At 42.6% G+C, this 14,608-nt stretch overlaps 1 protein-coding gene across 1 annotated transcript in view; it reads right to left on the reverse strand.

Moving 5' to 3' along the window:
- Nucleotides 1-14,608, reverse strand: part of LOC309960575 (uncharacterized protein C10orf67, mitochondrial) — a gene marked incomplete at both ends in the record, with an annotated part of 84,253 nt that overhangs the window by 50,835 nt on the left and 18,810 nt on the right. The window contains one exon of the mRNA XM_082837463.1: nucleotides 867-1,022. Coding sequence (XP_082693589.1) covers nucleotides 867-1,022 — 156 coding nt within the window. The remainder of the gene's footprint in view (nucleotides 1-866; nucleotides 1,023-14,608) is intronic.

Genomic DNA, 14,608 nt, shown 5'->3' on the forward strand with positions numbered 1-14,608 from the left:
CGGTTCTCATGTCACGTCAGCATTTACCAGCTGTGCCCGGGGTGTAAGTCAGCTTCCTTATCGGTAAACTGCGCTGTGATGTGAGGAGGTAACCCTGCCAGTTGACACTCAACAGGTTGTGATTCTCTGGCCTCCCTGCTTGCCTCTCCTACTCAAACAATCCACTTCTTGCTCCTAGAACCTAATACGAAAACCCCTCTATGGCTCTGCGCTGTGGTTGGGCAGTACAGCCGGCAGCTCAGAGCTGATCTGAGATGAAAATAAACTCTCCTCTAGGGTCCACACTTTCCGGATCCTTCACATTCACCTCCTTGACAGGCAGCTAAGCTCTCCTTTCTGCTTTCTCTCTCTTTGCATTTTTTGTTCTGTCAGTGCTCTGAGCAGTAAAGCAGCTTCTGGCTCCTACTGCAAAGGGGAGAAGAGGGCAAAAACCCTCTGAGAATTTTCCTTCTTGACATTTCCACTTAAGGTCATCCTGTTCCAAGTTGGTTTCTTGGAAGCCTCTGACTTGAGATTGTTTTGTGTCTTTCAAATTATCTGGACTGCAAAAAAGGTGGGACTCTTCCAAATTAAAACAAAAATCTCTTTACATTTCTTCTAGGGTGGGGAAATTTCTGTAGTGGGAGGTAGGTTATTTTATTTCTATTACAAATAAAAATTGAGAACAATTATATTGCTCCTATTTATAATTATTATGGGTTTTCTAGAATATGGTGTCGAGCACAAAAGGGTTGGACTGGCTTATGTTGTGGAGAGATACCCAAGATACATGCATTGTAATCCCTTTATTCCGACCCCAAGCTTTTAGACAGTTGTAACTTCATTTATATGTATTAAAATGAATTATCCTTTGCTGTGAAACTTACAACTTTTTGAGATCCAAATTCTTCACACTCGTCCAGTTCTTCTCTTAATTCCTTAATGAGTTCTTCTTTCTCCTTCAGTTTTTTTAACAAAATATTCATTTTGACGGTCATTGCGTCATGCACAGATGTCTTCTCTTCTTCCACCTCAAAGAATTTCTGGGGGGAAAAAGCAGCATTAAAAGTCAGACACTATGCTAGCACCAGCAGAAACCATTTCATGTTTTATTCAAGCTTCTGTCTTGTAAAGTTATTTTATTTTTGCAACTGGCACACAAGTTTTAGTAAACAACTATGCTTATATTGAACAATACACTGAGGTGTCATGGTATACGGCACAGTATTATTCTATGAGACAAAGCATGAGTCTGACTGCGTCAGCCATGCCAGTAATAATAATAATAATAGTAAACCTTAATAGGAAATCCACATCATGATTGTGAATGTGCTACCTCAATTTTCTTCTACAAAGGAAGCCAGCAAAAATTTTGACGATGTAAGAAAGGAAATGCACTTCAGCGGTGCAACTAATTCCCTCAGTGGTTTGGAATGGAGATGTGAACAAAAGAAGAACCATTTCCTGACAGCCTATTTTAAGCATTGAGGTGCTAACCTATTTGCAGCCATTGCTCTGAAGAATTGTATCACAAGACCAAAACAAGGAAAAATGCTTTAAAAATGATGCCGTGCTTTACTGCTGACATATAAAAATCTCATTTTCAACACAGACATGCAAAAGCATTTTGTCCATTTTGGACTCTGTGAATTACAGAGTGAATTACAGCATCTGTGAATTACAGAAGAATTATTTTATTTTTATCATTTGTTTGTTACTAATACGTTTGGACACATGGACATACAGGAAATATAGTAAAACCTAACCATATCTGCTAATATATTATATTTCAAAGAATTAGATTTACAAACTAAAATTGTTCTAATGTTATACGATGAACACCGGCAGACTGAGAAGAATAATAATACATCGAGGTAGCATTAAGAGTCAAGCTAAGGGCATAACACTGACACAGTCTACACCACACTGATGAAAAACATCAGTAAGTGAATATGCAGTAGAGTTAAAAAGAGTGAAAACAGAACAATCCATATGACAATATAGCTTTCTAATTGGGAGATTTTAAAGAACAGCACTGAGTATGTAGATCTATTTTTCACATCTCCTCTGTTTATGTCTACAGTTCAAACGCTCTGCAGAGACTAAGTTACCCCACTGGTGCTCTGGGTGTAAGTGACAGGGCAGCTCAAATCCAACAGGTCTGAGCGGAGGTTGCCCATCTTCACTCTCCTCCTTTCTACCTTCCCCATTTATAACAGCAGCCCAAGCCAGAAACCGATTTTCTGTCATTTTAAGGACCCCCTCCCCCCTCACCTCACCAAATCCGTTCAACCCACCCCTAAATCACTCCCGAGCCCACCCTCCCCTTCCCTGTTCCCCCGCCTTCACGTTACCACCAAATCCGGGGTCCGCTCGCCCGCACGCAGCAAAGCTGATCTACTGACACCGGGTTGCGGTGCCGTGTGTTTATTGTAAGGCGCCGAGCCGGGAGTGCGGGACAGCTAATGCTCAAAAAACCCGAGCTCCCTGATGGGATTCAGCAAAGTATTTTTAAAGGCCAGGTGAGGGAAGGGAGCCCAGGATGTGCGATCAGCTCGTGCACCATTCTCAGAGTGGCTGACGGTGAGGTAGTGGGGGTGGGGTGGGGGGGTGGTGGTGTCACAGGGGTTAATATTATCAGTCCTTAGGCTCCAGGAGGCCTGGGGGCTGGGTGCTCATGGTCATCAAGTGGTTAACATCTTCCATTTGGTGGAGGTTTTAGCATCTGTGAAACAACTCAGGAAATGTGCATCAGATAATGTTATCTGGGTACTTCAGAGAGGAGCTATAGCAGGGGACCTGGGGGAGGGCTCTGTCCCGGGAATGCCCCCTAGGGTCCTGCTCAGTTACAGTCGGAGTCCTTGTCTTCACCTGGACTATTGTACAAGCCCTTAACTCACCTCCCTGACTCTTCTTTTGTCCTCTCCAACCAATCTCCACCCTGTGGCCAAACGGATCTTTCTAAAATGCAACTCTCCCCGTCCCCATAGGCTGAAGTCCAGGTCTGTTAGCACAATGGACAAAATGGTACCCCTGTTGCTCTGCTGCTGGCTGACCTGGCCCCTGACTCGTGCCAGCCTGCTGGCCCCTTGCCCCGCCAGACTGGGCATTTAATCAGTGCTGATACTCAGCCGGCGATTTCTCAGAAGCACTGTGGGACCACAGGTCTCCATGTACGTGGAATTTCTAGGCCACCTAATAAGCTCTTACTTGTCAGTCTCCTGAATGGCATTAGAATAGGTTAGCCTGCGCCTGAGGACCAGCTCTGTCACTTAGTAGCTTTGTGAGCTTGAACAAGTTTCTCAAATCCCCTGTGTCTCAGTTTTATCATCTGTAAAATGGGACAAACAATAACACTATCTGAATTGTTGTGAGAATTAAATAAGATAGTGCATGTAAACAATTTTGGACAGTGTTTACAGCACCGTCAGCTCCCAGTATTACATCTTAGCGTTTATTATTGTTGTTACTGTTTGTCATCCAAACCCAGATGTCACCTGCTCTGGGAAGCCTTAGCATCCCTCCCCTGCCCACCTGCCTTCCACTGCTCTGTTCTTTCTATATCTTATAGACATTCTTCTTGGGTCCATTTGTTTATTACTTGTTTTTTGCTCATTAATCTTTATGTTCTGAATAGGATGGATTTATTTGTCCTCCTAAAAAAATAGCAAAACAAAGATGCTCCTGACAAGCTGGCCAAGTCACCTCCTTTATAACACAGCACAAACGACCTCTGGGAGCTCATTTAAAATCCCACCAGGAGGGCTTCCCTGGTGGCGCAGTGGTTGAGAGTCCGCCTGCCAAGGCAGGGGACATGGGTTCGTGCCCTGGTCCGGGAAGATCCCACATGCCGCAGAGCAGCTGGGCCCGTGAGCCATGGCCGCTGAGCCTGCGCTTCCGGAGCCTGTGCTCCGCAACGGGAGAGGCCACAACAGTGAGAGGCCCGCGTACCAAAAAAAAAAAAAAAAAATCCCACCAGGAACTGGGCTGAGATGTTGCACACACATGGCATTGCTGGGGTCAACCTGCCTTCAGGATGCACTCGTCCCCTCTGGACTTCAGGGCAGCGGAGGCCACAGATCGTTGGAAGAAAAAGAGTTTCACTTTTGACATTTCATAAAGTAATCGTAAGGCCCAAACACATTGGATTCATTTCTCTTCATCTCCAGGAATGTTTCTGATGTTTTACTAGTGTTTATTGAATGAGCTAGGCTCAAGAGGAGGTGAGCAGAAAGCAGGGTTTTGTTTTCACCACCCCTTCAAATCTGATATCCTGTCTCATGTTTCAGTCTCTTAGAAGAGCTCTCGGGAAAGTGCCATGACTTTTTTTTTAACTCTTAGATAGCAGCGAAACACAGAAAGAAAGAGAGAGACAGAGAGAGAGAGAGAGGGAGAAAGAGAAAGACAGAGAGAGAGAGAGAGAGAGAGAAAGGAAGGAAGGAAGGAAGGAAGGAAAGAAAGGAAGGAACGAAGGAAGGAAAGGAAGGAAGGAATGAAGGAACGAAGTAAGGAAGGAAGAAAGAGAAAGAGAAAGGAAGGAAGGAAGAAAGAAAGAAGAAAGAGGGAAAGAAAGAAAGAAAGAGAAAGGAAGGAAGGAAGGAAGGAAGGAAGAAGGAAGGAAGGAAGGAAGGAAGGAAGGAAGGAAAGGAAGGAAGGAAGGAAGGAAGGAAGGAAGGAAGAAAGAAAGAAAGAAGAAAGAGGGAAAGGAGAGGAAGGGAGGAAGGAAGGAAAGAAAGAAGGAAGGGCCAAAAAACTTAAAAACCCCAAAACTCAACCCCCCAAATTCCAATCCAGCTGACTCTTACCCATCAAAGCTCCTGACCTTTCCCAGTCCCAGCCTCCCGTACACTAGCAGCCTGCAGGGGAGGAGAGGGCTTGAGCCTGGCTTCCTTTTCTAGTATCCAGAGATTTGGTCAAACACCAGCCTAGATGTTGCTGTGAAGGTATTTCCTATGTGAGGTTAACATTTAATTGAAGAGACTTTGAGGAAAGCAGATTATCCTCCACACTGTGGGTGGGCCTCATCCAATCAGCTTGAAGGCCTTCAGAGAAAGACTGAGATTCCCAGAGGAAGAGGGAATTCTAACTGCAGAGTGTCTTCAGACTCGAGCTGTAACATCAGTTCTTCCCTGGGTCTCCAGCCTGCCAGCCTACTTTTCAGATTTCAGAATTGCCAGCCTCTGGGACCACAGAAGCCAATTCCTTAAATCTCCATCTCTCTCTCCCCCTCTCTCTCCCCACACACCCTACTGGTTCTCCTTCTCTGGAGAATCCTAATATCTACAACGAAAGAACAGACATTCACACAATGCCTCCCACTCCAGCCCAGCACCACAGCGTTTACTACGTATGGCTCGTCTCCTTTCCATAGTACAGTGCCTTCTCTGGCAGTTAAGGACTGGTGCCCATGGTGCTTGAGGCACTGACATCTGCTCCATCCTCCCTCCCTTCATGTAACCGATCTTCTGACCACACTGCACCCTGAGAGCTTGGCTCTGATGCAGGGCACAGGGAGGGGAAGGAGGCAGGAGTGTGTCTCTGGTCTTTTAATTCACGAGGGCAAGAACATTTTATTTTGGACTTTAATTCTTTTCTTACAAGAAAATTTAATATTTAATTTTTCTTTTGGCAGTCGAAAGTAGGGGGTTAATATTCAAATCTGTTGATTTGATGTAACTGTTGGCTTTTTATTATTAGAATAATTTTATGATGCTATTTGACCTCATGGGCAAAACCTCTTGACAGACAATATTGGTCAACACAGCTGGATGTAATCTGGGGTGAGAAACAGACTAGGAAGTAAATTCTCAGTAGGGGATACAAAGTGACCTTGGAGTTTAATGCAAATGATGCACTCTTCTAACCCGATGCTGAGTCTTCTGGGTCACCAGCAGTCTCGGGATCCCCAGAGGAGCGGTGGTTGGTATTGGGGGGGCTGCATCATGAAGGTGGGAGCAGGGCTTTCCTCTCCCCCAAGGCTCAGACCCACGCCTAGTTGATCACAGGCTAAACAGTTAAGTTTAATGTATTAAGAGAAGAAGAAAAACCCAGGGAATGTTGTTTCCTTCCATGTGGAGTGACATCCTCCATCGATTATCTGATTAAGACCTTGGAAGAAGGAACTTGGTCACATCTTGGCCATCCCCTCCCCCTTGCCCTTCTCTTTGGGGAGCAGATGCTCTGCTCTGGCAGGAAGAGACCTCCTCAGCCCACGGCTGCCTGTGATGGGAGTTAATCTGCCAAATTCGGGGGTTCAGCACTGAATAGCCTGTGTTATCAGTAAGATGGACGATCTCCGTCTGCTGGCTCCCTGACTTTATTTTAACTGGTCCAGAACCTCAGTAGGGAAGACAAGTATTATTTATCAAGTCTCATAAATACTCCAGTAATATTTCTCTCTCAAGTTTGCAAATCTAAGCAGGTCACGAAAGCTGCTTAGAATTCTACCATGATTCTTTGATGTCTTTGAGATAAAATATAAATTCTGTAGGTTCCTTTCCCTGTATCCCCTCTCACCACTTTCTCAGCCTTCTTGTCTTCCAGTCATACCAGAGCACTGGCAGTTCCCTGGCGGTGCCTTGAAACTTAAACGCCTCTATGATGTCAAGTGGGCCACCTCCCTGCCTTTCTCCCATTTTCCTTAAGCTTGCCAAAATTCATCATCGTTTGCTGGGGCCCAGCGTAGGCCGCCCTAAAGTGGGCCTCAATGGCATACTGATTATTTTGAATTAAAGTTTATTAAGAAATGGGACACTCAGACCCTCCTTTCTGTCTCCATGAAAGCAGGAAATCAATCTCCCATAAGAAAGGTGCCCTCCCTACATCTAGAGGTGGAAGGACACCCTTATCACATCCTGCCGCACTAGAGAAGGCAAGGGGGTGATCACACAGGAGAAAGGGCAGAGTTAAAGGGGAAGATGCTTCATACAGCTTGTGTCTCGGTGAGTACGGGATGATTTATTTTGTAACTCTTCTTTATAGTCTTTAGTTTCTTGCCATTTCATCTAAGCAGTTTTCTCTCTCACTCTCTTTTCAACAAAAAGCCTCATTCAGGCCATTGCTCCAGGCAAAGGAATTGGTCACAATCCAAAAGCACGCGTCTGCCCTTAGCAGAAGCCCATCATGGTTTCATAAGTCAGAGTACAGAAAATTCAGTCCCCTCCAAATACTGAAATGTTGGTGTTTTATTGCACAGTACTGTTATTAGGACTTTAAAAAAAATTTGAAGTAAAAATCATTTAACACCTGGACAGTATTTGCTGCATTAAAATTTGGAATCTAAAGTTGTTAGAAAGGGATCTGCTATATCTCTGCAACCCTCCAGAGGTGGAAGACAATGACAATCAACACAGCAAGGCTTCTATTTTAAGAATAAATACTTTCCCTGTTCAGAGACTATTTTTTTTAATAAGGTTTCCTTTTTTTTAAATATAAATTTATTTATTTATATTTGGCTGCATTGGGTCTTCATTGCTGCACACGGGCTTCCTCTAGTTGTGGAGAGCAGGGGCTACTCTTCGTTGTGGTGCGCGGGTTCTAGGCACACGGGCTTCAGTAGCTGTGGTTCGCGGGCTGTAGGGCGCAGGCTCAGTAGTTGTGGCGCACGGGCTTAGCTGCTCCGCGGCATGTGGGATCTTCCCGGACCAGGGCTCGAACCCGTGCCCCCTGTATTGGCAGGCAGACTCTTAACCACTGCACCAACAGGGAAGCCCACCGTTCAGAGACTTTTAAAAACAATTTTAGGGCTTCCCTGGCGGCAGAGTGGTTAAGAATCTGCCTGTCAATGCAGGGGACACAGGTTCGAGCCCTGGTCCGGGAAGATCCCACATGCCGTGGAGCAACTAAGCCCGTGTGCCACAACTACTGAGCCTGCGCCCTAGAGCCCGCGAGCCACAACTACTGAGCCCATGTGCCACAACTACTGAAGGCCGCACACCTAGAGTCCAAGCTCCGCAACAAGAGAACCCACCACAATGAGAAGCCCGCGCACCACAATGAAGAGTAGCCCCCGCTGGCCGCAACTAGAGAAAAGCCCGCTCGCAGCATCAAAGACCCAATGCAGCTAAAAATAAATAAAATAAACAAAAACAATTTTATTATTTTACCATTTTAACAAACTCATTTTTTAACATGACAGCCTTGAAACAGATTTGGGTAATTCTGAATTGAATCTTCATCTACATTTGAGAAAGTAAAGAAGAGGACAAACCTGAAATGCTTTCCTTGAAACAAGCACTGCTACTTGCTATCCATAAAAAGGTTGCAGTTCTGCAAAATGAACTATGAGTTGTTTGCAAGATCTCTTCAAAGTTACCAAAAAAGACACGTGAGTATTTGATGGGGAAGACATCATGGGAGAATATTTGAAGTCAACTTATAACAATTTTCCATTCCAGTAGATGATGGCTTAGCCAGAGGGGAGAAGACATGAATATAAGGCTTTTCTCCAAATATCTGAGTGAGGACACTCAGAAGAGGAGATAGTTCCATTTACCTTTCCTTCTGAACACCGATTACAGTCTCACCGAAAAGGAAGGCATTGAGATAAAAATTCAGATATTAAAATCTGCATTTTTCTGCAATCCATTTGAGTTTAACTCTAGTCATTTTTTTGTATTTTTATAGAAATATAATCAATATGATGCTACACATGAAGCATTTTGCAGAGTGCCTGGGCCATAGTAAATACGTCCATAAGTGATAACTGCTTTCACTGTCATTAATTATCTGCCTAGGGAAAAGGAGGAAGTTTCCCCAAGCACTGTTACTCACAGATCTTTAACCAATGCCCTGTCACCAACGCCACCTAAGACAAAAGAACTGGAGCCCCAGACTATGTCAGATTCCAGGAGATCAGGTCTGCGCAGAACGATGGAGGTACAGCTTATGCAGGGCTCTCTCTACTCCTCTGTATCCTTTTCTCAGGGTAAACATGCCTCCCCATCCCCCTCTTCTCCTCCAAAGTGCCCCCAACAGTCAGTTCCCTAAGGCCCTCTGGCCCAGATTTTACTCACAGAAGAAAGAATACCCACTAAGAAGGTAATGACTTCATTCATTAGCCCCCAGTTAGTAAAGGAGAGGGAGGCGATTCGATTTGAGGAAATGAAATTCTGATGGTTCTGTTTCAAGCACTCTGGGCGTGCGGATGTGTCTAAGGCTTTTGAACAATAGGACGTATTCTCCTGTTACGCCGGCACCCTAAGAGAGCTCTTCTACACAGAGTCCTGCAAGAACACATCAGCATCCATTCTGTACATATTCATAGGACCTACTATGCACAGTTCTGGGCTAGTCACAAATTATTCTATGTATAAGAAAAGCCTCATCATTCAGTGTAGACAGAGAACAGAATAAAGCTAAGTCTCTCTAAAATTCTCTTTAAAAGACCTGGGAGACCATCATCTAAAGAAGCATCTAAGTACATGCAGTACGTAAGACACAGGAAGTGAGCGTATTCCAAACTTGAAAGCAAAATTAAACCATGTTCCATGCCAAAGGGTCTGAACTGAGAATCACCTCCACCAGGCTGCCAGCCTTCATCTGCACTTCACCTTGATGCCTCTGCAAAGACACATGTCTTAGTCTAATTCAGACTCTTCAGTTCTATAAAAGTCACAGGACTCTCTTCTCTGCCAGGAGCTACATGCATCACATGGGGTGTGAGGCTGGTTATAGGTTTTCCCAATGCATTAGTGCCAAAGAACTGTGGTCCCTACCCCAATTCTGCTCCCTCCTTACACATTTGATTCCCCACCTTGACAAGGCGAGGAAGCGCCCAGTCCTTCCCCATTCAGGAATGAGGGAGGGGCAGAGTCTGAACCACTTGGGCCTCTGTAAAGGGACTTGATTCATCTCAGCAACGCTTTTCTGGGAGCATTTAAGAACCCAACCTCAGGAGTTAGATCACCTCTGTGTCATCCATTCTAGCCTGATTTTTCTTAATCTTCTCTGGTTCCCTGATCCCCATTTGGCTCTGTACACCTAACATCCATCTCAAGTCCCTCTGACTGTAACTCTTTTTTGACCTGCTTTTCTGGTGAAGTTTTGGCCTCCCCCCATAAATATATATTCTATTTTTACTTTATTGCCCAATGCACCAAGGCTGTAGGTTAATGACATCTCCACAATCAGCCCATCTCAAAGGACTAATTAGTCTGACCCTCCTTCCATCCAGCTGCTCCAACAAGGAATGGATTCAATGAACTATTCCAAACAAAAAGCCGTTCTTATGTTTAATGATGAATTACAGGTAGGACTCCCTTCAAATTCAGTGGAAATGATCACTCTCGAGCACTATTTAATATTATTCTGCAACTTCTGTCTAGTGTAAAAAAGTGATATACATTTGAGAATTTAAGGCATGTTATCATTTTCAGTTAGTAGATGTCAATAGTTAGAAAATACAAATGGGACTTCCCTGGTGGCACAGTGGTTAAGGCTCCGCACTCCCAATGCAGGGGGCCCGGGGTTCGATCCCTGGTCAAGGAACTGGATCCCACATGCAAGTCGCGACTAAGGGTTCGCACGCCAAAACTAAGGAGCTGGTCAGCCACAACTAAGGAGCCCGCCGGCCCCAACTAAGACCCGGCGCAACCTAATTAATTAATTAATTAATTAATTAATTTTAAAAAAAGAAAATACAAATAAATTGAGAACTGTTAAAATGAGATCTAATAATCCCACATTTGGAAATCTATCAACAAAGTGGTTGGAAACAGTAGTTATAAAAATGAGCGGTTTCACATCAAAAACATTATGCTGAAGTAAAAGAAGTCAATTGAAAGAGCACATATTGTACAATTCCACTTATATGAAATAGTCAGAACAGGTAAATCCACAGCGACAGGAGTTTAGCAGTTGCCAGAGATTTGAAACAGGAGAGGAAAAGGGAGAGGGGAGAATAGGGAATGACTGCTCATGGGTACAAGCTTTCTTTGGGGGGTGATGAAACTCTTTTAAAATTAGCTTAGGGTGGTAATTCCCTATCAGTCCAGTGGTTAGGACTCGACGCTTTCACTGCCGGGGCCCAGGTTTGATCCCTGGTCAGGGAACTAAGATCCCAGAAGCCATGCGGCCAAAAAAAAAAAAATCAATTACGGTGATGGCTGCACAATTCTGTAAATATACTATAAGCCATTGAACTGTACACTTTAAATGAATGAATTTTATGCTGTGTAAATTATATCTCAATAAAGCTGCTAAAAATCAAGTTTCCATGTATATCAAAATACTCAAAATATGACAAAAATTATCTCATCTTCTAAAAACGTAAGATATTTAGGAATAATTTAGTTGTATGAAAAAGATATACAACCCACATAAATAAAATTATAAAACTGCACTGAGATACATGAAATAAGACATAAGTGAATCAAGAAATACTCTTGGATAGGAAGACTGATTATTGTAAATGATACAGATTTCTTCCAAAATTCATGAATAAATTTCCAAACAGTTCCATTTTAATAAAAATGCCAAGGGAGGCCGTTTTGGAATGGAAGTAAACACAATTATTTTAAAATTTATCTGGAAAAATAAGAGATCAAAGACATTTTTGAGAAAGAGAACTAATGAAAAAAGACCCAAACTTACCAGATATTAACATATTATAATGCTAAAAACATTAAATACCAAAACAGCAATGGAGAGCTATAACACTGCATAGATAATCTTATATAGCCACAAAATAGCAGAGATAACCTTGAGATAAACCTTATTGTTGGTGTATGATGAGTGTTAATTAAACAAGGAGGCCGTCAGACTGAGGTGGCTCTAATACCTTAGCAGCCTATGTAAGCAAACCCCAACCTGAACCTGTAAATGCCTCAAGGTTAAGAAATCAATACCTAAGCACAACCAGTCACAAACAGACAATGAGGCTTTTCCTCATTAGAAGGCAAATGAGGCATTTCCTCATTAGAAGGCAAACACTTAAGCTACAGCCAATAACCTCCTTGCTTTGCTTCTGCCTTTTCTCTATAAAAGTTTTTCCCCTGACTCCTGTGCTGGAGTGCTCCTAACTACTTCTGATTTAGTGCTGCCTGACTCGAATCAATTTTCGCTCAAATAAACTTTAAAAAAAAATTTTGTTCTTTTTACTCATCCCTCCCCCCTTTTACTGAAATATAATTGATATACAATATTATATTAGTTTCAGGTGTACAACATAGTGGTTCAATATTTGTGTACATTACCAAGTGATCATCACACAGTAAGTCTAAGTTACCATCTGTCACCATACAAAATTATTACAATTTTATTGACTATATTCCTTATTTCGTACAATACCTCCCCATGACTTATTTATTTTTGCTCAGATAAACCCTTAAAAATGTAACATGCCTCAGTTTATCATTTAACATGAGGGAAACATCGTAAATCAATGAAAAAGGAAAAGATATTCAACAAATGACGTTGGGAAAATTGCTTATTAATTTGAAAGCTAGTGACAGTCTCCCAAACTTGTATTCCTCCAGTCTCTCTAAGGGATTTTTTTTTTTTTTTGGCTGTATTGGGTCTTCATTGCAGTGTGCAGGCTTCTCATTGTGGTGGCTTCTCTTGTTGTGGCGCTCAGGCTTCAGTAGTTGTGGCACGCAGGCTCTAGAGTGCAGGCTCAGTAGTTGTGGTGTACAAGCTTAGTTGCTCCGTGGCACGTGGGATCTTCCCGGACCAGGGCTCGAACCCGTGTCCCCTGCACTGGCAGGTGGATTCTTAAGCACTGCACCACCAGGGAAGTCCTCTCTAAGGATTTTATATGCTCCTAAATCCCTCTGTGTCTGAGGGACCTAGAGTAGTGTGTTTTCTTATCTGAATCAGAGCTGATACATTTCCAAGACCACAAGAAGCTAAATATAGTGTAATTTTTATCAAAACTTTTTCTTTTATCTGAAAATAAAGTACTATAATATCACACGAGAAATTGTTTTAATAGTTAAATAGATTTAAAACCTTGCTCCATAGCTGAAAAAGCACTTGTACCTGTATCCTGAACTGGCCTCCAGAGGGCAGCAGAGAGTCATTTACACTTAACCAAAAGTTACCTCTTAACCAGAAGTGTGTACTTTGGTTGTTTTTTCAACTCTTCTGTTCTTTCTTGTGACTAGGCCTTAACAAACTGGGTGGCCAGGATTTGGAAGGCTGTCTGAGGTCATGGATCAAAGCGATGCCAACAAGCCAAAGCAAAGATTCAAAGAATCACTTTTATATCTTTAAAATAATTCTTTAATTAGATAAACCAATGAACCACAGTTAATACACTGTTGGCTAAGCATATTTAACCAGCACATGTTTACGCAACACCGATGCATATAAAGCATTTAATCCTTTCAGGGCTTTCTATTCCTAGACATACAAAAAGTATATAGAAAGGGTGATAGTCACTTATTCTGTCATATTTTTTGAGCATTTGATACACACTACAAGTTTATCAGTGACCCAGAAATTGTCGAAGACACAAAGGATTACAAAAGCATGTTTCAAAAAACAAAATCATGTTATTCTGACTTACTTCGTAAACAACAAAGATTCTGGATAGATAGGCGAAATGCTTCTATAAACTGACAAAGTGAGGAACAGCTCAGCCAAAATTAAGTGAGTGCAGACATCCAGAGACTTGTGCAGGACGCTGAAGCTGGCCTGCACTCCAGGGCATTGCGAAACCAGGTAAATTTGAACTTTGGTTTTCACCTCTTAACAGGGCACAGAGAAAAGGCATCACACAGGTCTTCCTCAAAGTGGTGATTCCAAATAATAGGAGACTACCCCATTAGGGTTGAGACACCAAAGGGCCATCTCTTCAGCGTGAGAAGGAACTAGAAGTAACCACCTTGAACCCTGTACCTCCTCCCATCCCAGTAAAAGTGAAATTGCCTCCTGTCTGGAAACTTGGCTCAAAGTATAGAGGTGGAGAAAAGTCTCTTCGGAGTTTTATACGCATGAGATGGCCCACATTCATACATCTGGGTGGTCTAAAATGCCTCAAGCTGAGAATTAGGTTAAAGCTGTCACAGACCCAGGAGTCTCACAGAAGCAAACAGAAATCTTCTCTACAGAGACTCACCTCTATTCCAGGCCTCAAAGAGTTTCTGCAGAAATATGAGTTCACAGTCAAAAATCATGAAACCCGAAAGTAAAGGACATATCATGAGCGACAGCCAGTACTTATTAGACCCTCAAAGATGAAAGACATGGAAATTATGAAACATGGAAGATGAATCAAGTACACTGAAATATATTTATAGAAATAACAGGACAAGTTACGGGCAAAGAGCCAGAGCCATTAAAAAATAACCAAACCAACCAAGCATAGAACTCCTAGTCATAAAAAACGTGATAAGTGATATTTTAAAACTCAATGAAAATGGATAAAATAGTAATAAAAATATGCAGTGGGGTTTTAAAATATAGGATTAAAATATACGAGAGTAATGAGATATATATTAAGCCTTTATTCCAACACATTTTTGAGTTTAAAGGAAATAAAGGCCCTAGACAAATATTTCACTATATCTGACTCGAAAGGAATACAAACCCCAAATAGTCTCATAATCAGTAAGGAAATTGGGAGTTCAAAATATGTCAATCAATCAATCAACTCCTCTAGGCCCAGGTGGCTTCCCTGGCTGTTCTA

Source organism: Leucopleurus acutus, assembly GCF_964270905.1.
Source record: "Leucopleurus acutus genome assembly, chromosome: 1".
NCBI classification, from domain to species: Eukaryota; Metazoa; Chordata; class Mammalia; order Artiodactyla; family Delphinidae; genus Leucopleurus; species Leucopleurus acutus.